The sequence below is a fragment of the Hyla sarda genome, chromosome 8 (genome assembly GCF_029499605.1).
Source record: "Hyla sarda isolate aHylSar1 chromosome 8, aHylSar1.hap1, whole genome shotgun sequence".
In the NCBI taxonomy this organism is placed as follows: domain Eukaryota; kingdom Metazoa; phylum Chordata; class Amphibia; order Anura; family Hylidae; genus Hyla; species Hyla sarda.
The window spans coordinates 144,072,343-144,099,363 of record NC_079196.1 but is presented as its reverse complement, the minus strand read 5'-3'; the positions used below and the strand labels follow the sequence as shown (position 1 = coordinate 144,099,363).

Below are 27,021 nucleotides of genomic sequence, written 5' to 3'. Positions count from 1 at the left end.
TACAATATGTCTACTTTATGTTTGCATCATAAAATTTACGTGTTTTTACTTTTGGAAGACATCAGAGGGCTTCAAAGTTCAGCAGCAATTTTCCAATTTTTCACAAAATTTTCAAAATCGGAATTTTTCAGGGACCAGTTCAGTTTTGAAGTGGATTTGAAGGGCCTTCATATTAGAAATACCCCATAAATGACCCCATTATAAAAACTGCACCCCTCAAAGTATTCAAAATGACATTCAGTAAGTGTGTTAACCCTTTAGGTGTTTCACAGGAATAGCAGCAAAGTGAAGGAGAAAATTCAAAATCTTCATTTTTTACACTCGCATGTTCTTGTAGACCCAGTTTTTGAATTTTTACAAGGGGTAATAGATGAAAAATGCCCCCAAAATTTGTAACCCAATTTCTCTCGAGTAAGGAAATACCTCATATGTGTATGTCAAGTGTTCGGTGAGTGCACTAGAGGGCTCAGAAGGGAAGGAGCGACAATGGGATTTTGGAGAGGAAATTTTGCTGAAATGGTTTTTCACATTTAGGAAGCCCCTATGGTGCCAGAACAGCAGAAAACCCCAACATGGCATACCATTTTGGAAACTAGACCCCTCAAGGCACGTAACAAGGGGTCCAGTGAGCCTTAACACCCCACAGGTGTTTTACGACTTTTCGTTAAAGTCGGATGTGTAAATGAAAAAAAAAATTTTTTCACTAAAGTGCAGTTTTTCCCCCAAATTTACAATTTTTACAAAGGGTAATGGGAGAAAATGCCCCCCCAAATTTGTAACCCCATCTCTTCTGAGTTAGTAACCCCATGTTAGGACGTAAAATGCTTTGCGGGCGAACTACAATGCTCAGAAGAGAAGAGTCACATTTGGCTATTTGAAAGCAACTTTTGCTGAAATGGTTTTTTGGGGGCATGTAGCATTTAGGAAGCCCCTGTGGTGCCAGAACAACAAAAAATACCCACATGGCATACTATTTTGGAAACTACACCCCTCAAAAAACGTAACAAGGGGTCCGCTGAGCCTTAACACCCCACAGGTGTTTGACGACTTTTCGTTAAAGTTGGATGTGTAAATGAAAAAAATTTTTTTTTTTTACTAAAATGCAGTTTTAGGAGAAAAATAGGAGAAAATGACCCCCAAAATTTGTAACCCCATTTCTTCTGAGTATGAAAATACCCCATGTTAGGACGTAAAATGCTCTGCTGGCGAACTACAATGCTCAGAAGAGGAGGAGCGCCATTGAGCTTTTGGAAAGAGAATTAGTTTGGAATGGTAGTCAGGGGCCATGTGCGTTTACAAAGCCCCCCGTGGTGCCAGAACAGTGGACCCACCCACATGTGACCCCATTTTGGAAACTACACCCCTCACAGAATTTAATAAGGGGTGCAGTGAGTATTTACAACCCAAAGATCTTTGGAACAGTGGGCTGTGCAAATGAAAAATTTTATTTTTCATTTTTACGGACCACTGTTCCAAAAATCTGTCAGACACCTGTGGGGCGTAAATTCTAAATGTACCCCTTATTACATTACGTGAGGGGTGTAGTTTCCAAAATGGGGTCACGTGTGTCGGGGGTCCATTGTTCTGGCACTATGAGGGCTTTGTAAACACATGTGGCCTTTAATTCCGGACAAATTTTCTCTACAAAATCCCAATGGCGCTCCTTCTCTTCTGAGCATTGTAGTTCGCCCGCAGACCACTTTAAATTCACATATGGGGTATGTTCTTACTCAGAAGAGATAAGGTTACAAATTTGGGGGGGCTTTTTTCCTATTTTCCCTTGTGAAAATGAAAAATTTAGGGTAACACCAGCATTTTAGTGAAAAAATATAATTTTTTTCATTTTCCCATCCAACTTTAATGAAAATTCGTCAAACACCTGTGGGGTGTTCAGGCTCACTATACCCCTTGTCACGTTCGGTGAGGGGTGTAGTTTCCAAAATGGGGTCACATGTGGGTATTTTTTTTTTTGCGTTTGTCAGAACCGCTGTAAAATCAGCCACCCCTGTGCAAATCACCAATTTAGGCCTCAAATGTACATGGTGCGCTCTCACTCCTGAGCCTTGTTGTGTGCCCGCAGAGCATTTTACGCCCACATCTGGGGTATTTCCGTACTCAAGAGACATTGCGTTACAAATTTTGGGGGTCTTTTTTTCCTTTTACCGCTTGTGGAAATAAAAAGTATGGGGCAACACCAGCATGTTAGTGTAAATTATTTTTTTTTTTTACACTAACAGGCTGGTGTAGCCCCCAACTTTTCCTTTTCACAAGCGGTAAAAGGAAAAAAAGACACCCAAAATTTGTAGTGCAATTTCTCCTGAGTAAGGCGATATCCCCTATATGGCCCTAAACTGTTTCCTTGAAATACGACAGGGCTCCGAAGTAAGAGAGCACCATGCGCATTTGAGGACTAAATTAGGGATTGCATAGGGGTGGACATAGGGGTATTCTACGCCAGTGATTCCCAAACAGGGTGCCTCCAGCTGTTGCTAAACTCCCAGCATGCCTGGACAGTCAGTGGCTGTCCAGAAATGCTGGGAGTTGTTGTTTTGCAACAGCTGGAGGCTCCGTTTTGGAAACCCTGCCGTACAAGACGTCTTAAATTGTTTATTGGGGGGGGGGGGGGACAGTGTAAGGGGTGTATATGTAGTGTTTTACCCTTTATTAGGTGTTAGTGTAGTGTAGTGTTTTTAGGGTACATTCACACTGGCGGGTTACGGTGAATTTCCCGCTAGGAGTTTGCGCTGCGGCGAAAAATTTGCCACAGCCCAAACTTGAAGCAGGAAATTTACTGTAAACCCGCCTATGTGAATGTACCCTGTACGTTAACATGGGGGGGGCAAACCTCCAGCTGTTTCAAAACTACAACTAGCAGCATGTACTGAAAGACCGTGCATGCTGGGAGTTGTACTTTTGCAACAGCTGGAGGCACACTGGTTGGAAAACCTTCAGTTAGGTTCTGTTACCTAACTCAATATTTTCCAACCAGTGTGCCTCCAGCTGTTGCAAAACTACAACTCCCAGCATGTACTAATCACCGAAGGGCATGCTGGGAGATGTAGTTATGCAACAGCTGGAGGTACCCAACTACAACTCCCAGCATGCCGAGACAGCTGTTTGCTTTCTGGGCATGCTGGGAATTGCAGTTTTGCAACATCTGGAGAGCTACAGTTTTTAGACCGCTGCACAGTGATCTCCAAACGGTGGACCTCCAGATGTTGCAAAACTACAACTCCCAGCATGCCCAGACAACAAACAGCTATGTGGGCATGCTAGGAGTTGTAGTTTTGCAACATCTGGAGGGATATAGATTAGAGACCACTGTATAGTGGTCTCAAACTGCAGCCCTCCAGCTGTTGCAAAACTACATATTCCAGGATGCCCAAACAGCTGTCTGGGCATGCTGGGAGTTGTAGTTTTGCAACATCTGGAGGGCTACAGTTAGAGACCACGGTCTCAGACTGTAGCCCTCCAGATCTACTTACCGGCTTCCGTAGGATCCCGGCAGCCGTCCTCTTCAGACGCACGTGACACCGCCCGCCGATCAACGTCGCCGCAGCCTCCGGACGGGTAAGTGGACGTCGGCGCCCGATCCCCTTCGGTTCCCCGTTCTGCCCCGCCTATTGTGGGTGGGCAGGACGGGAAAATGAAAGTTAACCCCCCCGCCCCTGGTCTGCTATTGGTCGTCGCCTCTGACGATCAATAGCAGACCAATAGCAGGGATAGGAGGGGTGGAAACCCTGCCACCTCACTCCTATGCCTACAGGGGGATCGTGGGTGTCTCAGACCCGTACGACCCGGAATCGGCGCAAATCGCAAGTGTGAATTCACCGCCGACCCCCCTGGGCATTTGCACGGGGTGCCTGCTGATTGAAATCAGCAGTCACCCCTGCCCGTTCCCCGCCCGGCGCGTGGCGGGGACCGAAATTCCCACGGGCGTATGGATACGCCCTGGGTCCTTAAGTACCAGGACGTCAAGGCGTATCCATATGCCCTAGGTCCTTAAGTGGTTAAACATTGTTATGAGTTGGATGACAAGCAATCTCCTCTTTTGTTAGGAGCCCACAACAGCCACATCTTGGGCAGAAAGGTACCATGTACCCATGGATCAAATTTGTAAAGCAGCTACCTGGTCTTCACCAAATACCTTTGTCAAGCACTACAGACTGGATGTAACATCGTCCGAGGGGTCAGCCTTTGGTTTGAGCGTTCTTCAAAGTGCCATGAGTTGCTGATTCCCTCCCTTTATTATTTTTGGTTTACTGCTTTGCAAATCCCATTCGGTGCCGCTTTAAGGACGTACAGGAAGTAGAAAATTTGTTCCTTACCTAAAATTTTCTTTTCCTGAAGTTCGTAGGCGGCACAACTTACCCACCCATTAAATATTATTGCTGCATACGATACGTGGTTTGTGTGTTTATTGAATGTTCTTATAGAGGCACTTAGGGTGTAGCTAAAGTGATTAACTTGTCTTGATTATATTGCTAGCAACTGCTCTCATTCCGGGTAAGCTGGGAAGCATTAACCCATTCGGTGCCACCTACGGACTTCAGGAAAAGAAAATTTCAGGTAAGGAACAAATTTTCTACTTTATGGCTTTTTTGATTGTATTGGAGAAGGGACTGAAGTCAAATACAAAGGAAAACCTGTCAGAGGTGGATTCTTCTCTCTGGGAATCGGACTCATTTTTCTGGTAAAGGTCATTTCGTCTGTATTTTTTATTTCTTTTTACCAAGGCAACGCGATCTATAGATGCTGCTCATGTAAAAGCAGCATCTATGACTTCTTAAGGGTAACCTCTAAGGGTTAGTCTTTGTGCATCACAAAGCTATCATCCGAACTGTTAATCCGCCGCAGGCTGCAGCAGAAGGAGGCGAGGTGGATCCTGCACATGCGTGATCAGGGTCCAGCTGGCATGAATGATAAAGTGGATTTAAGCATATTTATATGACGTCCTATACTGGTTATTGCATTGTGTATTTTTTTTTTTGCACTGTTTTTTCACTTGTTCTATGGTGTATTAATGGAGGCATACGCCCACTGACGTCACTGACAGGTATTTCACACCGGCATTGATGGCAATGGGGGAGTGGTCTGAAGAAGTGCGCCTAGCGCACGAAATAGCTATGACGCCCACGGCGTCCTTCTTCCCCATGTTGTATTACCGTTTCTTCATCCTATGGTGAGTGCCATCATTATTCTTTACATATATTATTTTTTATTATATTTGTGTTCATACCAGTATGTTTATTTTTACATATAGCATTAGTACTCTTTAATCGACTAGGCACAAGAAGAGTACGGGCCCAACGAAAGGTCATGGGTGGTTACTTTTAATTATAACTCTTCTCCCTTCTACTTGTAGCATTTTAGAAAAACATTGACCCATTTTATGAATGGATCGTGTTCCTAAAAAAACATCTATGACCTTTCGACGGACGTGTACTTGGTGTAATCTTCTTACAACTAGTCGATTAAAGAGTACTAATGTTATTCGTCAGATTAAACATACAGCTGCTTGCTGTCAAGATGGCCTTAGAAGAATGGAGATATCTTCTAGAGGAGGTGCTGCATCCAGTAGTGATAAACACAGACCACAAGAACCTCCCATACCTGCAGTCTGCACAGCGACTAAACCCTCATCAGGCCCATTGCGAACTTTTCTTTGCCAGATTCCATTTTCTCCTGTATTTCTGACCAGTGAATAATAATGTGAAGGCAGACACGCTCTCCAGTTCCTTTGACCTGGCATACCAGATAAAAGAACCTCAACACACCCTTGATCCTTAATATCTGGTTTCTGTGTCCCCAGTACAGGTTAAGGGCATTCCTTCAGGGAAGATCTTTATTCTGCTTGCAAAGAGGGAAATAATTTGTACTTGCTGGTCATCCTGGGGTTCGTAAGATCCTTGACTTGCTGTCCCATCACTACTGGTGTCCTACTCTACCTAAAGATCTCTGAGAGTTCATGTCTGCCTGCACGTCCCGAAACAAGGTCTACAGAACCAAGCCTACTGGCTTACTATAGCCATTACCCATTCCTGAAGTCCACTGGGAGCACATAGCTATGGACTTCATCACCGACCTAACAGTCCGTTTTGTAATTTGGTTAGTGGTAGGCATATTTTCAAAGATGGCACATTTTGCTGAAAAGATGGCACACATTCTGCTTCCAGGATGCCTTCGGCTAGTCAACTGGCAAGTCTGCTCATAAAACACATTTTTCACCTTCATTGTCTACTTCTTTTTAAGAGTACAGTTTACAGTACTTCCAGATTCTGGCAAGCACTCTATGGGCTACTTGAGGTCAAGTTAGATTTCTCCTCTGGTTACCATCCTTAGTCAAATTGGCAAGTTAAGGGAGTAGTTTAGATCTTGGCAGGGCCGTCTTTAACGTGGGGCAAAAGGGGCAGTATCCCTAGGCCGTGTCATTTCTGGGGGCCCAAAGCAGCTAGCCCTTTAGCCCCACGCTAAAGCAGCTAGCTGCTGCCGCCGGTTCAGGTAGGGCCGACCCTGTTGCTGCGCTGTGGCTCACTGTTCTAAAGTGGAGCTGCAGCCTTTAAAACAGTGAGCCTGAGGCCGGGACTGACGGGAGACATCATGCAAGCGACGTCTCTGCAGACCCGAGCAGGAGGATGTCACCGACGTGGCGCGTCAGTCCTGGCCACCGCAGGAAAGAAGAAACCACGGACGGCCAGGTGAGTGTGTCTGTAAGTGTATCTGTCTGTAGTGTGTGTCTATAAGTGTACGTCTGTAATGTGTGTCTGTAAGTGTATGTTTGTTAGTGTGTTTCGGTTGGTCAGGCAGGAGGGCGGGGGTGTGGGGGATGGGGGGCCAAAAATTTGCTTGCCATGGGTAAAATCAAAATTAAAAATGGCCCTTGATCTTGGACAACTATCTGCAACACTTTGTAGTCTCTGCACAGTATGATGACTGAGTCAATCTCCTGCCATGAGCAGAATTCTCTTACAACAGCCATTCAGGAGAATCTGCTGGCTCTTCTCCTTTCTACTTTGTTTATGGACTTCATCCTTGTGCCCCTTTGCCTTTACCAGTGACCTCTAAGGTACCTACTGTACCTAGTCTCATTCAGAGACTTCCTCCGCATCTGGAGATTGATCAAGGACTTTATCTCTCAGGTGGTGTCCTGTATGAAGAAAAATGCAGACACCAGATGAAGACCACTTTCTCTGTTTTCTCCTGGTGTCAAGGTCTGGCTTTCCTCCCAGAACATCAGCATGAAGGTACCCTGTTTGCTCTCTGGTTTATGGGACAGTTTAAGTTTTGGAGCGAATAAATCCGTCTCCTAAAAACTTTGGTTGCCTTCTACTCACTGGATACCTAACTCTTCTAAACTCCTTCCTCCACCACTTCATCCCTACAGTTGAAGAGCCTGAATTTGAAGAACTTCCTTGACTTCAAGGTGGTGCTGCATGTCCCACTGTTTGCCTTGGCTGAGTCATATGCTCGGTTCTCCCTCCATATTACTCTGCACTGTAGCAAGAGGCGACAGTTTCTGTCCGTAAAGGCTGCACGACTGCACAGGCTATAACTGAGAATTTATGCATGTCCCTGATTCCTGTTCTCCTTCAATCCCTGCCAGGCACCATCTATATGAGTACTCCTCCCTTCCTGTGGTACCTGGGCAATATTGTATACTATACAGCAAAGGTATCTGTCTGTGTTCCTGCATTCCTGACCTAGCCTGTTGCCTAACTCTGCCTTGAGCCTGATCCCTCTGTACCTGTCTGACTCTCCAGTGCATGACCCAGACTGCTGACCACATCTCCGTCTGCTAATCAAGCCTGCTCCACCTGGCTGCATCTGAGCTCCTCAGCCTTGCTGTTCTAACAGCTCCAGCACACAAAGTCAGATATGCTTCATCAGATTTAATTGTTGCGATAATACCATCTATAGTATCAGCTTGCCCACTCGCCTGTATCCCTGATGCTTGGCACCAGGGAATCCTGGTCAGTTGTCACTTAACCGTGGCACTCTTGTGGTATTCTGTAACCTAATGTCTGCCCTGCAGCTGAAGCTCAGCTTCCATATCCTGGAGTGGGATAGAGGATGAAAACCAGGGGAACACTTAGACTCGCCTCCCAAGTTTGGCCCAAAACCTCATGGTAAGTAGTACAGTGGGTCCACACCCATTGGGGGCGATACAATCACCAGGCCCCTAGTAACTGACTGCTGCTCCCTGGGCTTAGACAAATGGATGGTTTCCACAGTGCTTGCCCCAACGTGCTTACTGGCAGAGGACATGGCAGGGGTGCTCTTTTCTCTACCACGTCCTTGTCCAACCATTCCTTTACCAGACATTGGTTTTTTTATTGAAAAAGATTTTGAAGTGATATTTTTAGGTTTTTTTAGGCCATTTGTCACTCATCTAGTAATCAAGTGGTGGAGAAACCCAGCTAGAAATACCCTGTTTACTTAAACCAAGAAAACAGGTAACATGGCATAAACGGCCACTGCACAATGCTTTGCTCAAATTGCTTTGTGTGTAGTGTAATAGCTTTCTTTGGGCTTGTTTTGCAGTCACACTGCTGGAATTTGTAGTGCAGCAACTGGACACAATAATGCAGGTCAGTAAGTTCAGCCCACTGCACAATATTTTGCTCAAATTGCTCTGTACTGTAGTGTGAAATCTTTCTGGGATCAGTAGTTCCACAGTTGTTCTATGCACTGTGGCCGAAACATAGTGCCTAAAGTTTTATCAGTCTATTAGACCCACCCCTATGATGTCTCCTGATTGGCTGGGGAGCTGTATGCATGCAATGATTGACTATCCAGTGATCATGAGATCATGCTGCTAGATGCAAAGTATTTTGGGCTATCTGGATGTCATCTCAGTGTTCATATGTCCTCGTTCTATGCTAAAATGGCACCATAACATATGCCGGCTGTTGCCAGGCTCCTAATGTGCTCCGAACCTCATTTTGGCCAAAGTTCTGAGTGAGACAGGGTTTTTCAGGTTTAGCATGCTCATCTCCAATCTGGATCCACTCCTGGTTTTGGACTAATACTACTGACCAAAACACTGTGAGTGAACTCATCCTATGAGTATATTGAGATATAGCAGATGCACTACAGTTTTTCTTTTGAAATTTGTGGGTGGAAATCTTACAGCATATTACAGTAACATACTATGATAAAAAAAAAACATACTACATAAAAAAAAAATCAACATGGAAATTCACCGGCAGTGCATATTTTAAATATAGGTAGTTTTCACTGTAGATGTCCCCCTTTGCAATGGATAGGCAAAATCTGCAGCACACTTGCTTTAAAGGGGTACTCCGCCCCTGGACATCTTATCCCGCTCATGACCACGGCCGCCCAAACCCAGCATTCAGAACAAAAATGTTCAGAATGCCGTGGTGCCACCCAGAGATTGTGGGGGGTTTCAGGGGCCAGACCCCTGCGATCAGACAACTTATCCCCTATCCTTTAGATAGGGGATAAGATGTCCAGGGGTGGCGTACCCTTTAAAATCTGCATGTAATACATGCAGAGCTTGTCATATTATTCCACTACATGAGAACCTACACTAAACAGTTAGTTTTCGGTTACCATGGAGATACGCAGGTCTGCACATGAGTTGTGGATGCAGTAACAGTATAATATTTTTAATCAAGATTATTAGCAAAGTTGAGCAATAAAAAATAGTAAAAAAAGAATGTGTTTACATATAAAAATATATGGAATTATACGAACCACTGGTACTGAATCATAAAGAATCTTAGGGTAAGACTCTCCTAACTTCTTTGTCTTTCTGTCCCAGCGGGCTCCATCAAGAAACAGTCCATGAATATAGACACCTTTGAAAAAACATTATTTAGACAGTTACAGTATATTATGGAATAGACTTACTACCAGATACATAAAACAACTGTTACAGTGTATGTATATGTACCATTACAAATACAATCCTACATCTTTAGTATAATCTTTATATAAAACACCAGAAAGTTAACATGATGTGTAACAGTACACTTTTTTTGTCTTTTGCAAAAGACTCTTCTGCAGCACATAAAATATATGAATGGACAGTACAGATATCTTTCTAGTGATCTTTTTATATCTAGGTCGGTAACCATGACAAGGGGCATCCTCTACGTCTAGAGGAAAGAACGTTTTACCATCATCAAAGACAGAGATTCTTTACTGTAAGAGCAGTAAGACTATGGAACTCTCTGCCACATGATCTTGTGATGTCTGATTTACTAAACAAGTGAGAGGGAGGAAGGCGCCTCATGTGCGGGATCAGTAGATCTTGCAGGTGGGGGTAGGGGACGGTGATTCCCAAGCCGCTTACCAAAGTTGGTTGTGCGCCCACACACAACAAGGTTAAGAGCAGAAGAGATATAGAAGAAGGTCCACTGCAGCCCTCCTGGGTAAGCGTAAAATCAAAACTGAATGACCAGGGAGTCAGGAGTTTGTCTGGCGCAGAGAGGAACCATCAGGCAGCCAAGTAAAATCAATGGATTTATTAGATGCAACGCGTTTCGCTGCGCATGCGCAGCTTCATCAGGCATGACAAGGGAAGGCTGGTAACAGATATATATACCTCCAGGAATTAACCATTAGAGTACTTTTTGGAAGAGTTGTTACATAGAATTACATATCCACATATAAATGTGACAATGTATGAAAAATATATAAATAGATATAAATAAATATAAATAGGCAAACAAAAGTCACAAAAATAATAATAAAACAACAATATAAAAGCACAATGCAATCTTATAAACATATATATATAATTATCGCATGTGGTGTGAATATAACACCACAAGCGACTCAAGGAATCACCAGTGACTAAGCGGTGTGATTCCTTGAGTCGCTTGTGGTGTTATATTCACACCACATGCGATAATTATATTATATATATATGTTTATAAGATTGCATTGTGCTTTTATATTGTTGTTTTATTATTATTTTTGTGACTTTTGTTTGCCTATTTATATTTATTTATATCTATTTATATATTTTTCATACATTGTCACATTTATATGTGGATATGTAATTCTATGTAACAACTCTTCCAAAAAGTACTCTAATGGTTAATTCCTGGAGGTATATATATCTGTTACCAGCCTTCCCTTGTCATGCCTGATGAAGCTGCGCATGCGCAGCGAAACGCGTTGCATCTAATAAATCCATTGATTTTACTTGGCTGCCTGATGGTTCCTCTCTGCGCCAGACAAACTCCTGACTCCCTGGTCATTCGGTTTTGATTTTACTAAACAAGTGGATACTAGATTGGATACTAGATTTGTAAGGATAGAATGTTTATCCAGAGATTATTTTGATTGCCATATTGGAGTTGGGAAGGAATTTTTTCTCTGTCAAAGGGCAACTGGCATCAGCCTCATGGGGAATTTTTGCCCTCCCCTGGATCAACACAGAAGGGTTTTAGGTTTAACTTGATGGACTCTTGAATTTTTTCAACCTTACAAACTATGTAACTATGTAAATAAATGGAATGTTTGTACTAGTACTAGCCCATGATAATCTGAATATTCATATGTAAGACATAAACAATGCAATTTATGTGACAGTGTTTATTTTTTTACATCCTTGCCTTGCATGCACCATAAGACTAGGTTTACTTGTAGCATCCTAGGCAGAATTTGTTCCTCTTTTTGGAGGTCATTTTTAGGCCAAAACCAAGAGTGGAAATGACTCAAATTAAAATTATGGTGGAAAGATTTGTACTTTCTTTACGGTGCACCCCTGGTTTGGGCTAAAAATACTAATCAAAATGTGCTCCAAAATGAGCACCAAATGCTGGCCAAAAAACTATGGGGGGTATTTATCATTGAAACAGTGGCAAAAAAAAATAAAAATAAATGCATAATTTTTGTGCAAGGAAGGTCCTTGCACGAAAAAATATACACATTTTTTTAATAATCTCCACCATGTGTGCCCAGGAAGCCTGATGCTGTGGGATCTAGGTAGAGGTACATGCCTTTGCATTAATCCTGCAAGCCTGTGCGCTGGTGGTGTATTCATTTAGACTGAAAATAGAGCCTTGCAGTGAGACTGATATCGCAGCAAAAAGTACAAAACGCAGACTTCTACTGCCTTGTTCCAATAATTCTGGTTGATCTGAACACACAGACCCAGACCGATCAACACTTTGACATGTCTCTGTAACATGACAATTTTTTTTGAAAATGATACGAACACTTTAAATATTTTACTATACATACCTTACAAATGTTTATATTCAATAAAGTTTCTTAGATAGCTTCAAACACCTAGTCATCAACACTAAATTTTCCATCAACACTTTGAATGAATATAAAGCAGAATTGATGGTTTCTTACCATCTTCTGGTGCATGTTTGTATTCTTTATCTTCTAAGACCTCAAAGTCAAAGCCCAGCAGATCAATAGGAATTGTGTACTTTCGAGCAAAATTCTGCTGTGCTCCAGTCAAGAATGCTTGTGTGAAAAAAAAGCCAGAGAGCCAAAAAACTGGAGGAGTTCCATTTTCATACCAGTCCTGTGTTAAAGAAAAATATACATAATAATGCAAAAATAGAAATACAATCATCTATATTTTCATTATATACCAATGCCTAAATGTTCATGCAACTCATAACATGTAGATGGTTAACTTTTAATAAAAATAAAAAAAGGTGTCCTAACATTTTTTTAGCTCTTTTTTTATTACTTGAAACAGTGCTCCAGCAGTCACTTAAACCTCTGACTGGCTTAGGAGGTTGTACCCTTTGTTTAACACAGGAAACCAGGAAAAGTCAGTAGCAATACGCACATATGTAAGCTGTTACAAACCTGTGGTTATTGTGAGCCCTCAGGTAACAGGAGGCTTCAACTAACCAAGGGATTGTCCAGAGGCAATAAAAAAGTTTTAATATTTCTAACATATAAAATCATTACCTTTACTAATAATTATTAAAGGGGTTATCCAGGAATAGAAAAACAGAGATAATTTCTTTCAAAAACAGCTCCACATCTATCTCCAGGTTGGGTTTGGTTTTACAGCTTGGCTCCATTCACTTTAATGCAACTAAGCTGCAGGACCACACCCAACCTGGAGACAGACGGGGAGTGATTTGTAATAGAAATTAGCTCTTTTTTTCTATTCCTGGATAACCCCTTTAAAGGAGATCTGTAGTGCTCTGAACTTTATCCCCTATCCGAAGGATAGGGGATAAGTTTTAGATCGCGGGGGGATCCAAGTGCTGGGGCCCCCCGCGATCTCCTGTACGGGGCTGCGGCAATGTACAGGAAAGGGGGCGTTCCATCCCCGCATGACGCGGCAGCCGGAATGCCCCTCCATGTATCTCTATGGGATTCATGGAGGTGTGTGCCGGCTGCTGCACTCGGACCCCCCGTGATCTAAAAACTCACTGGGAATGGGGCGTCACAACCTCCGCCTGAAGCGGGGGCCACTACACACCCTCCATATATCTCTATGGGTAGCCATTCAGCAATCTTAGGCTCCCCCATAGAGATATATGAAGGGGGTGTGGCGGCCCAAGCTTCGGGTGGGGGTCGTGACGCGCCCCTCCTGGAGATCACGGAAGGCCCTCTGGATAAGGGATATGTTTTTTAGTATGAGACTTCTCCTTCAACTGAATTGCGTCTGTAAATTACATTCATCATTGTCTGGACTGTCTGCTCATTTATTATTATTCTCTCCTCTTATACTTTAAACTCTGGTCCTGGTCTTGCCCTTTAGAACTGCGCTTTGTTCCCATCTTGGTCTTGGCTTTTGACTTAGCTGTTGGCCTGCCACTCCCATGTGCTTTGATCATGGGTAACCACCCATTACCTGCAAAATGCCTGGTAACTGCTATATACTGCAGAGTACTTTCCCCTCTCTCCCTGCCTCTTCTGGCCCCCTCATCAATAGCTGTCAATAAGTGGTGTACAGGAATGGGAAGGGTGGTTTAATCTCCTCACAAAGACAATGGACTAGGAGTCTGCTTTATTCTGCCTTTGAGGCTATTTACACAATATTTTATGCCTTGTAGACAATAAGCTAACCCGGTGAACCTGCAGCTATCATAGCAAGCATTACAATTTTAGCAAAATGTGCTAAAGAAACTCTTCTGTGGGACTGGACCAGACAGACTAGCCTTTGCTCCCCAAGCATACCAATGAGCCTTGGGTGCCCATGACCTTGTCAATGGTTTATCAGTTATTCTTCACTGAACCACTTAAAGGGGTACTCCGGTGAAAAACTTTTTTTTTTTTTTTTTAAATCAACTGGTGCCAGAAAGTTAAACATATTTGTAAATTACTTCTATTAAAAAATCTTAATCCTCCCTGTACTTATTAGCTGCTGAATACTACAGCGGAAATTCTTTTCTTTTTGAAACACAGAACTGTCTGCTGACATCACAAGCACCGTGCTCTCTGCTGACATCTCTGTCCATTTTATGAACTGTCCAGAACTGCTAGGGGGATTTCCTTTTACCCTGTACAGTTCCTAAAATGGACAGAGATGTCAGCAGAGAGCACTGTGCTCATGATGTCAGCAGAGAGCTCTGTGTTTCAAACGGAAAAGAATTTCCACTGTAATATTCCGCAGCTAATAAGCACAGGAAGGATTAAGATTTTTTAATAGAAGTAATTTAAAAATCTGTTTAACTTTCTGGCACCAGTTGATTTAAAAAAAAAAAAAAGTTTTTCACCGGAGTACCCCTTTAAGGCAGGTACTAACCACTGCAAACTGGAAAAATGCCACCAGGCCTATTGACTTGCTCCCACACAGGTGGCACTATTTCAAGTGTATAAACATTATTCACTTGACCGGTTAGTGACTTTAATGTTATGGTTAATTAGTGTATATGGACAATATTCCATAGTTTTAAGGGTAACATCGTAATTGTATTTAGAAATCTACAAAACCTGGATTGCACATTTTACTGGAAGCTTAAAAAATGTCTACCAAATTTCTGCTCTGGGCTTTAGTATTTATGCCTCATTTATCCCTCTTAGCCCGCACTTAAAGTTGGGAAAAACAACATGCTGCTAAGTTTTGGGTTCAGCACAGTGGAAGAGATGTGACACAAGTTATTAACACTGTTAATATTTATCATTTCAGCAGTGTTTTGTGAAATTAGTGTGAATAACCCAAATCACCATCTGTCTTATGTATCGGTTTCAGCTGTTATCTTTATAGGCTATGTGACAAACTGTGAAATCTAAATGATACTTTCACACCCCAGTAAACAAACTACTGCACATAACAGATGTATCAATGAACTATAAGCCCTGTGTATTCATTGCATAAAGGTATGAAGATTCCTGAAGTTTTACATGTAGAAATCCCAAGGTGCATGTCAACATGTACTTTTTGTAAAATACACTGTTGTTATATGATTATCGTTATATACAGTAGTAGTAACAAGATTGTAGGTGAATGTTATAGTTATAAGAACAACAGAAACACAAACAGGTGGGTCGGGGTCCCACTATTTTAAAGATCACTCGCTAATCAAAGGCAAAAGATTGAGGAGGGCATCGTTGTTTCTGGTCATCATCTATATATACGTTTGGGATATTGGAGCATGAGAGAAGCCAGAATATCTGTCTCCATACATTGCACAGTGATACTTGGCTTTTAAAACCTTTAAGACTAAGGGCTTAGGAGTACACCCTTGGTCTTTGGTACTTAAGGACCAAGGGCATACCTGTACACCCTCAGTGTTTCCGATCACCACCAGTAATTCCGGCGGTAACTGACAAATCACAGCAATCTTGGGTCTCGGTGACCCGGGAAAAGGAGGGTGATAGGTGGTATAAGACACACCACCCTCCACATGTAGGTGGCAGTGATTCCCCCCCCCCCCCCAGGACTGCTGTGATTGGTTGGTCAGTACGACCGACCAATCATGGGCACTGGCGGAAGGGTTAACCTCCCATTGTCCCGCTTTGCCCACCCACACTTACAAGTTTAGAGTGTACGAGGGAAGGGATTCCTGTCTTGAACCCCCGAATGTCCCCCCACTCTGGGAGTTAGCGGGAAAATTGTGTGGGACCTTTTGCCCCCATGGCTGTATAAGGGTTACCACCTTTATGGGGATAACTTTTATACCAGTATCCCACTTTTCAAATCCCTTGCCGCCAGATCTATGTCCACTTGTGGGACCATGCGGAAAAATCGAAGAGGCCTCCTGACTTATCCCCTCCAGACACCTATGCCCAGGGGTGTGACCAGGGCCCTTACCAGTGAAAACCTGCTGGTCAGGTATAAGGACAAGAGGGAGGTCCTTATGCTGACCATAATTCATGGTAACGGTATCACACGTCCCTGTGCGAGGTACCACAGCAACGGTCCTCAAGCCTGATTTATTCTGGACTACAATCAGTATGTGGGGGGACTGGATCTCTCTGATCAAGCCCTAAAGCCATATAACGCCATGCAGAAAACCCGGGCATGGTACAAAAAGTTGCGGTCCATGTTGCCAAGTACAACTCATTTTTACTGTCCCAGTACGCTGACAACAAATGGACATTTCCTCAGTTCCAAGAGGAAGGCCCTGATCTTTGGCGACCGGGAAAGAGCAGGCGAAAGTTCCCTTGGAACTGAAACTGTAGGTGCCCGGATCGTCCCAGGCCCACCCTGTCCAAGTGAGGTCCCCCACTTTGGAAAGAAGGGACGGTCCCAGAAAAAATGCATCCGGGCCTCTGCATTAACAATTGCTTCATAGAATGCCACACTTCCATGGAGTACTACATTTCTAATACTCTTACCCCATTTTAATTTCCATAATTTGACCCCAATGTACGAGTCCAGAGTAAATTGTCTTCCAAATTTTAACCCCTTAACGACGAGCGCCATAAATGTACGTCCTGGTGACGTGGTACTTAACGCACCAGGACGTACATTTACGTCCTAAGCATAACCGCGGGCATCGGAGCAATGCTTGGATGATGCGCGGCAGGTCCCGGCTGTTGATCGCAGCCAGGGACCCGCCAGTAATGGCGAACATCCACGATCCCGCGGATGTCCGCCATTAACCCATCAGATGCCATGATCAATACAGATCACGGCATCTGCAGCATTTTGGTCACTTAATTGGATGATCGGATCGCCCGCAGCGCTGCCGCGGCGATCCGATCATCCAGCACGGCAGCCAGAGGTCCCCTCACCTGGCTCCGCTGTCTTCCGGGAGTCTTCTGCTCTGATCTGCCTTCCCGCGGACCAGAGCAGAAGATGACCGATAACCCTGATCAGTGCTATGTCCTATACATAGCACTGAACAGGATTAGCAATCGAATGATTGCTTTAAATACTCCCCTATGGGGACTATTAAAGTGTAAAAATAAAAGTAAAAAAGTACCCCCAAAAAGTGTTTAAAAAATATTTTATATACATATTTGGTATCACCGCGTGCATAAATATCTGAACTATTCAAATAAAATGTTAATGATACCGTACGGTGAACGGCGTGAACGTAAAAAAAAGTCCAAAATAGCTGCTTTTTATAACATTTTATTCCCAAAAAAATTAATAAAAAAGTTTTATATAAGCAAATATGGTATAAATAAAAAGTACAGATCACGGCGCAAAAAATGAGCCCTCATACCGCCGCTTATACGGAAAAATGAAAAAGTTATAGGTCTTCAAAATAGTGGGATCTTAAACATACTAATTTGGTCAAAAAGTTTGTGATTTTTTTTAAGCGCAACAGTAATAGAAAAGTATGTTATCACAGGTATCATTTTAATCGTATTGACCCAAAGAATAAATAACACATGTCACTTGTACCATAAATTGTACGGCGTGAAAACGAAACCTTCCAAAATTAGCAAAATTGCTGTTTTCTTTTTAATTTCCCCACACAAATAGTATTTTTTTGGTTGCGCCATACATTTTATGGTAAAGTGTGTGATGGCATTACAACGAACAACTGGTCGCGCAAAAAACAAGCCCTCATACTAGTCTGTGGATGAAAATATAAAAGAGTTATGATTTTGTGAAGGCGAGGAGGAAAAAATGAAAACGTAAAAATAAAATTTTCTGCGTCCTTAAGGCCCAAATGGGCTGCGTCCTTAAGGGGTTAAACCAAAAAACACAAAAAAAATTTAAAAAAAACTCTTCACAAAATACCCCTGATAAGACCTCCTGGGGTATCTTTTTCCTGGGTCATGAGTCACACAGTCACTTGCATTGAGTTTTTTTTTTTAATGTTGCTTCAAATGTGCTTTGCTCTCTTCCCACCTGAGCAGTGTGCGCAATTGCAGGCAACAGGGTAGGGACGGCCACACATACAACATTCCCAGAATGATGAAGCAGCATATGTTTGGGGCGGGCATCATTTTTACTTTTGGCTATATTCTGGGTCATCATTCTGGGGACATAATTGGCATATCAGTATGAAAATTGCAAACTAAACTTCATCGATTCCTGAAAACAAAAAATTTAGGGAACACCCGTCCGACAAAATGTCCACTTCACTCCTATACACCTTCCCCAGGGGTTGTACTCTTTTTTTTCCCTATGGATACATGTAATCGTCAGCTACTGATATGTCATAGGCCTCAAATGCGAACATAGCCTTTTAACAGCCTACTGTTCCAAAGACGTGAGGTGAGATGTAAATACTCACTGTACCCCTTGTTACGTTCCTTGAGAGGTGTAGTTTTAAAATTGAGGTCGTTGTTTTTTTTTCTTTTTTTTAGATTTTATGTCAGTGCAAATCACCACTTTGGGCCTAAAATGTGCTCGTTGCTCTCTCACTCCTTAGCCTTGTTGTGCACTTTACATCCACATACAGTGGGGCAAAAAAGTATTTAGTCAGCCATCAATTGTGCAGGTTCTCCCACTTAAAAAGATGAGAGAGGCCTGTAATTTTCATAATAGGTGTACCTCAACTATGAGAGACATAATGAGAAAAAAATAATCCATAAAATCACAATGTTTGATTTTCAAAGAATTTATTTGCAAATTATGGTGGAAAATAAGTATTTGGTCAATAACAAAAGTTCATCTCAATATTTTGTTATATACCCTTTGTTGGCAATGACAGAGGTCAAACATTTTCTGTAAATCTTCACAAGGTTTTCACACACTGTTGCTGGTATTTTGGCCCATTTCTCCATGCAGATCTCCTCTAGAGCAGTGATGTTTTGAGGCTGTCACTGGACAACACGGACTTTCAACTCCCACCAAAGGTTTTCAATGGGGTTGAGATCTGGAGACTGGCTAGGCCACTCCAGGACCTGGAAATGCTTCTTATGAAGCCACTTCTTTGTTGCGCAGGTGGTGTGTTTGGGATCATTGTCATGCTGAAAGACCCAGCCACGTTCTATCTTCAATGCCCTTGCTGATGGAAGGAGGTTTTCACTCAAAATCTCACGATATATGGTCCCATTCATTCTTCCCTTTACACGGATCAGTCGTCCTGGTCCCTTAGAAGAAAAACAGCCCCAAAGCATGATGTTTCCACCTCCATGCTTCACAGTAGGTATGGTGTTCTTTGGATGCAACTCAGCATTCTTTCTCCTCCAAACAAAACAAGTTGAGTTTTTACCAAAAAGTTCTACTTTGGTTTCACCTGACCATATGACATTCTCCCAATACTCTTCTGGATCATCCCAATGCTTTCTAGCGAACTTCAGACGGGCCCGGACAAGTACTGGCTTAAGCAGGGGGACACGTCTTGCACTGCATTATTTGAATTCCTGGCGGCATAGTGTGTTACTGATGGTAGCCTTTGTTACTTTGGTCCCAGCTCTCTGCAGGTCATTCACTAGGTCCCCCCCGTGTAGTTCTGGGATTTTTGCTCACCTCTTGTGATCATTTTGACACCATGGGGTGAGATCTTGCATGGAGCCCCATATCGAGGGAGATTATCAGTGGTCTTGCATGTCTTACATTTTCTAATAATTGCTCCCACAGTTGATTTTTTCACACCAAGCTGCTTGCCTATTGCAGATTCAGTCTTCCCTGCCTAGTGCAGGTCTATAATTTTGTTTCTGGTGTCCTTCGACAGCTCTTTGGTCTTAGCCATAGTGGAGTTTGGAGTGTGACTGTTTGAGGTTGTGGACAGGTGTCTTTTATACTAATAACAAGTTCAAACAGGTGCCATTAAAACAGCTAATGAGTGGAGGACAGAGGAGACGAAGAAGACGTTACAGGTCTGTGAGAGCCAGAAATCTTGCTTGTTTGTAGGTGACCAAATACTTATTTTCCACCATAATTTGCAAATAAATTTTTTAAAAATCAGAAAATGTGATTTTATGGATTTTTTTCTCATTATGTCTCTCATAGTTGAGGTATACCTATGATGAAAATTGCAGGCCTCTCTCATCTTTTTAAGTGGGAGAACTTGCACAATTGGTGGCTGACTAAATACTTTTTTGCCCCACTATATTTCTTTACTTGGGAAAAATTAGGCTACACATTTTGTAGGGCTTTTTCTCCTACTATCCCTTGTGAACATTAAAAATTTGGGTTAACACCAGCATTTTTGTGAAAATTTGTTTTCATCTTCATGGCCCGCTGTTCCAAACACCTGTGAGGTGTAAATACTTACTGTACCCCTTGTTACATTCCTTGAGGGGTGTAGTTTCCAAAATGATGGCACATGTGGGGGATTCCACTGTTCTGGCACCATGGGTGCTTTGTAAACGTACATGGCACCCGACTTCAATTCCAGACAAATTCTCTCTCTCCAAAAGCCCAATAACGCTCCTTCTCTTCTAAGCCCTGTAGTTCGCCAGCAGAGCAATTTATATCCAAATATAAGGTATTTTCAAGAAATGGGGTTACAAATTTTGGGGGGTATTTTCTCCAATTACCCCTTGTGAAAATGAAAAATTTGGGGTAACAAATTGTTACGTTCCTGGAGGGGTGCAGTTTCCAAAATGATGGCACATGTGGGGAAGGGGTTCTGCTGTTCTGGCACCATGGTAGTTCTGTAAACGCACATGGCCCCATAACTTCAATTCCAGCCAAATTTTCTCTTCAAAAGCCCAATGGCGTTCTTAATCTTCTGAGCCACATTGTGTGCCCGCAGAGCACTTTCCGACAAAATATAAGGTATTTGGATACACCGAAGAAATGGGGTTACAAATTTTGGGGGGTATTTTCTCCTATTTCCCCTTGTGAAATTGAAAAATTGGGGGGTAACACCAGCATTTTAGTGAAATAATGTTCACGTCCCACTTTAACAAAAAGTCGTCACACAACTATGAGGTGTTAGGGCTCACTGTACCCCTTGTTATGTTCCTTGAGGGGTGTAGTTTCCCAAATTGTGACATGTGGGATTTTTATTTTTTTGCTGTTCTGGCACCATGGGGCTTCCTAAATGCGACATGCCACCCAAAAACCATTACAGCAAAATTCTCTCTCCAAAATCCCAAAGTCGCTTCTTCCCTCCTGCGCCATGTTGTGTGCCCGAAGAGCACTTTATACCCCCCCCCCCATTACAAATTTTGGGGGGGCTTTTTCTTCTTTTACCGCTTGAAAAAATGAAAGAATAAAATTTAGATTTTGAGTTTTCTCCTCCACTTTGCTGCTATTCCTGTGAAACACCTAAAGGGTTAACAAATTTTCTGAATGTTATTTTGAATACCTTGAGGGGTGCAGTTTCTATAATGGGGACATTTGTGGGTGATTTCTTACAGAAAGCCCCTCAAATCCATTTCAAACTGAATTTTTAACCCCTTAAGGACGCGGGGTTTTTCGGTTTTTGCATTTTCGTTTTTTCCTCCTTACCTTTTAAAAATCATAACCCTTTCAATTTTCCACCTAAAAATCCATATGATGGCTTATTTTTTGCATCATCAATTCTACTTTGCAGTGACATTAGTCATTTTACCCATAAATTCAAGGCGACATGGAAAAAATAAGAAAAAAGAAAAAACGCCGTTTTGTAAATTTTGGGGGCTTCCGTTTCTATGCAGTGCATATTTCGGTAAAAATGACACCTTATCATTATTCTGTAGGTCCATATGGTTAAAATGGTACGCTACTTATATAGGTTTCATTTTGTCGTACTTCTGGAAAAAAAATCATAACTACATGCAGGAAAATGTATACCTTAAAAAATATCATCTTCTGATCACTATAACGTTTTCATTTTTCTACGTACAGGGCGGTATGAGGGCTCATTTTTTGTGCCGTGATCTGAAGTTTTTATCGGTACCATTTTTGTTTTCATCACTTTTCATTAATTTTTTAATAAAAAGTGACCAAAAATGATCTTTTTTGGACTTTTGATTTTTTTTACGTGTACGCTATTGACCATGCCATTTAATTAACGATATATTTTTATAGTTCGGACATTTATGCACGTGGCGATACCACATATGTTTATTTTTATTTACACTGTTTTGTTTTTTTTATGGGAAAAGGGGTGTGATTCAAACTTTTATTAGGGAAGGGGTTAAATGATCTTTATAAACACTTTTTGTAAACTTTTTTTTGCAATGTTATAGCTCCCATAGGGGCCTATAACACTGCACACACTGATCTTTTACACAGTGATCTTCTGATCACTATAACGTTTTAATTTTTCTACGTACAGGGCGGTATGAGGGCTCATTTTTTGTGCCGTGATCTGAAGTTTTTATCGGTACCATTTTTGTTTTGATCACTTTTCATTCATTTTTTAATAAAAAGTGACCAAAAATTTGCTTTTTTGGACTTTAGATTTTTTTTACGTGTACGTAATTAGGGAAGGGATTAAATGATCTTTATAAACACTTTTTTAAACTTTTTTTTGCAATGTTATAGCTCCCATAGGGGCCTATAACACTGCACACACTGATCTTTTACACAGATCACTGGTGTGTATTAACGACGCTTGACTTCTCCTGCCTGGATCTCAGGCACGGAGAAGTCATTCGCCGATCGGACACCGAGGAGACAGGTAAGGTCCCTCTCGGGGTCCTGTAAGCTGTTCGGGATGCCGATATTTCACCGCGGCTGTCCCGAACAGCCCGACTGAGCGGCCGGGATACTTTCACTTTTCGCTTCAGACGCGGCGGTCAGCTTTGATCGCCGCGTCTGAAGGGTTAATACAGGGCATTGCCGTGATCGGTGATGTCCTGTATTAGCCGCGGGTCTCGGCCGCCGGGACCGACCCGATATGACGCGGGGTCACGCAGTGGGAGCCGGTGGAGGACGTAAATATACGTCCTTCGTCGTTAAGTGGTTAAAGCCATCTAATGTATTCAAAAAGTCAATGTCTACTTTATGATGCTGACAGAAAGTAGACATATTTTATATGTGAATAAATATATAATTTATTTGGCATGTCCATTTTCATTACAAGCAGAGAGTTTCAAAGTTAGAAAAATGCTAGAATTTCATAAAATTTTGGAATTTTAACAAGAAATTATACAAATATCGACGAAAATGTTACCCTATCTTATAGTAAAATATGTCACGAAAAAATAATCATTAAATCAAATTCATAAGTAAAAGATTCCCAGAGTTATTAATGCATAAAGTGACAGAGGTCAGATTTGCAAAAATTGGCCTGGTCCTTAAGGTCAACATGGACTTACATCATCTCACTATTTATACTTTTATACTAGGTTATAGTTCGTACACACAATTTTACAGTACATTGACATACCTGTAAAAATTTGAGCCTTGTAAGAAAATCATTAACATAGCTGCCAAGAGGTTTAAGGCTTGGATAAGACTTCTTCATCCACATACCAGGAATCTTTCCTTTTAGGATGCTCATTACTACCTCTTCCAGGTCTGCAGACATAACCACCAAGCCCTGTTTTCAGTTAATATAAAAAATAAAAAAAAGTAGTTTGAATTTAATTAGTCTTACCTTACCCCTCTTTTGGCATAATCTGGGTCCACATAAGTCTTACTAACTTGTTCAGGATAACTGCTAAAAGGCATTTTTGCACATATACTGCAAACAGTGTAAATATAGCCATACTGAACTCTTCATGAGTGGTGGTGATCAGATTCATGCTCAAATGAGCTCTCTCCAGCTCGGCCCTCTTAGAGGGTTACTCTCCTGAAGTCGCCAGGGTTACTGCCTCCGCTTTTTTCCCCTAGTTTGAGTTTTGTTTCTAACTAGGGTCACTTTGACTCACAGTGGCTCTGCATACTTATTTTCATATTCACTCCTGCCTGTGAATTCTAAATCATAAGTGGGAGTGAGCTAAAAAAAAAAATATATATATATATGCAAAAAGGGAGGAAGGCTGCTTGCCCAGCAAATTAAACTACATGTGGCTGCTTTTGAACATGCACCACATTTTTACCCTGATTAACCTGATTGAAAAAGGGGCTAGGTATCACAAATTAACATGTCTGCACAAAAACTCTTAACTGAAGGGGTCACATGACTGATATCATGTTTAATATTGGTCATTTAGCCAATAAATGCATTACATGGGACTGATCACTGGGCTAAATTATAGAGAGTATAGACAAAGGAAAGAAATGAAAGCAGAAATCAAAATAGATTTACCATTATAGAACTGTATGATTCCCTATGCTAATGGGTAAATAAATGTAACAATTAAAACTTTTAAATCTCCTTTAACCAAAGCCATTGCTACTTACCTTTATTGCTTTCTGTATGTTGATACAAGAATCTCTTATGGTGGAAAGCAATTTGTTAAATCGACCCATTTCTTGGACTAATACAGTATTCATGCTTTGAGTGTAAGTGGTTGGGTATCTTCTCAGTGCAGCTTCGGTGTCAAAGTTCATGGGAAGTTTACTCAAGATATCACCAGACACTTCATACACTGTTTCATCTGAAGATTTGCCGCCACCTCCTGACGTCCGTGACTATGTATAGCCAATGAATGAATAAAAAAACACACATTATCCCATAATTTATCACTCGCTAGTGGCAGCACTGATATTGCGAGTATTTTAAGAATGAAACGTTAATTTCTATGTGAGGAAAATTCTAACCTAATAATCATGCATTTTAAATATCTTCTTCTATATATAGAAAAGTAATTAGGTATATAATTAAGACTATTCAGATATAACAATTACATATACTGTGATTTAAAAAGAATGGTGCAAAATGATAGCTCTAATAGTCATAATCGAGAAAACCTAACACATTTACTAACATGAAAAGACACAATCTCTATCCAAGTTTTATCTATACACTATGGGGAAGATTCATCAAAACCAGCACAGAGGAAAAGTCAACCAGTTGCCCATAGCAACCAATCAGATTGCTTCTTTCATTTTTTTTTAAAGACATATGAAAAATTAAAAAAAGCAATCTGATTGGCTGCTATGGACAACTGGTCAACTTTTCCCCTGAACAGGACTTGATGAATCTCCCCCTATGTGATTTCCATTAGTGACATGGCAGATGTCTAGGTGGTAGTTCAGTTCTGTCCAGACATTTACGGCATACAAGTTGTCTCAGGTCATTCATATCCTGTGGCTAGGAGGGGCAGGAAGAAATTGCAAGGAGATAGATCTGTCGATCCTGGAGGTCAGAGCAACAATTTTGGGTGCACAATATTCCAGTGGAGTTTCATTCAGATACCACTGAACATCCAAATGGAAATGTAAAGAAGCACCACCCTGCTGATAGACTACATTTGACAGATCTTCGATTATCTATGGCATAAGCCATTCTTTTAACATGTCCAGGTAGGAGTTGCTAGTGACAGTATCCTTAGCAAAATGAAGGGGCCATTGGCTTTGCACCTGCTCAATGCACAGAACATGTTTATACATAGTCTCTCATTTGCGACTGACCTTCCCATTGAGGAGAAAGGCAGCCCAATTGCTGAACACCAGCAAGTAAATTTGTCCTCTTCCAAGGGGCCCTGAAAGTTAATGCAAAAGCCACTGCATTTCTGTTCCTGAAGAAGACGTAATTTGTAAGGACCGCAACCCAGATGTTTTCGGATAACAAGCCATACCATGATTTGTGGCACATGCAGTTCAATACTATTCAGACAGATTTTGCTTTAATTTCCAGTCACTAGTGTTTGTTTAACTACAGGCCTTTAATTTTGCACCATCCTTTTTAAAACCTGTATTTCAAAGTTTCACATATATTCATACGAAACGACTATATGAACAGGACAAAATAAAGCTAACTACGTAAATAAAGTATTACATTCAGACAGCCAACTTCCCAGCTATACCCATTCTGTTTATGAGGTTATTCTAAGACAGTAGCATAATGCAAAATATCAATAGAAAATACGTTTTAATATAAATAAATGTAATATTCCAAATTTCCAATAGAAAAACTTTATGAACTGCTTATTCCAGAGATATTATGGAAGCACAAGCAGATGTGTGACATCTTCTTTTTTAATAACAGCATTACATGATTTTTAGTATAAGCTCTACCAGGTTCAGAACTAATACTGCACATGTAATAATTTACAATTTTTACAAAGTCTTTTTATTGGAATTCTATCATCTTAAGACTGAAAAGATTTACTTTGTTTATACTTAATGAAAAACAGCCATTACCTACTTGTAAAGAGAATAACCTCTTATGACAATATACCCATACCTCATGTGCATGAATATGAACCACAGACAAGGAAATTTTTTTAGTAACTTAAGCCACCACCTAAGTTTGTATTAGCCCTAGAACATAATCCCATTATTAATGTTTGTCAAGAGGTAGCAGCAATTACACAGCCCTCTACAATAAAAACTGCATGAAGGAAAAGTCCTGGAATTATGGAAATTGAAAGATCGATAGATACCCCTTGGCAGGTTATCAATAAGCTTATTAATGGTTGTCTGAGGAATGTTCTGCCATACTGAATGCACTTCATCAAGATCTGCTGTCATTAGCTTCCTTTGCAACTGCTCACCAGTGATGTCCCAGATGAGCTTGATGGGAGACAGGTCCAGAAACACTTCAGAGCATGGTAGCACATATAGGCCACGCAGGTTGCTCACAGTAGTATAAGTAACATGCCACCTGAAATTGTGTTGAAAAACGGCTCCTGGAATACTTTGGCTATACCACTGGTTCCATGACCAAATCAATCTAACGACGAGTTGTTGTTGCACCTGGAATGAAGACTAGAGGG

The 27,021-nt window shown here is 41.5% G+C and overlaps 1 protein-coding gene across 1 annotated transcript in view; it reads right to left on the bottom strand.

Annotated features, from left to right (window-relative positions):
- The window catches only part of DNAH7 (dynein axonemal heavy chain 7), a 531,149-nt gene that overhangs the window by 11,561 nt on the left and 492,567 nt on the right, over window positions 1-27,021 (bottom strand). Inside the window, exons 60-63 of the mRNA XM_056535765.1 lie at window positions 24,542-24,772; window positions 23,583-23,735; window positions 12,340-12,517; window positions 9,721-9,824 (exon numbers count right to left, since the gene is read on the bottom strand). Of these exons, the coding sequence (XP_056391740.1) occupies window positions 9,721-9,824; window positions 12,340-12,517; window positions 23,583-23,735; window positions 24,542-24,772 (666 nt within the window). The remainder of the gene's footprint in view (window positions 1-9,720; window positions 9,825-12,339; window positions 12,518-23,582; window positions 23,736-24,541; window positions 24,773-27,021) is intronic.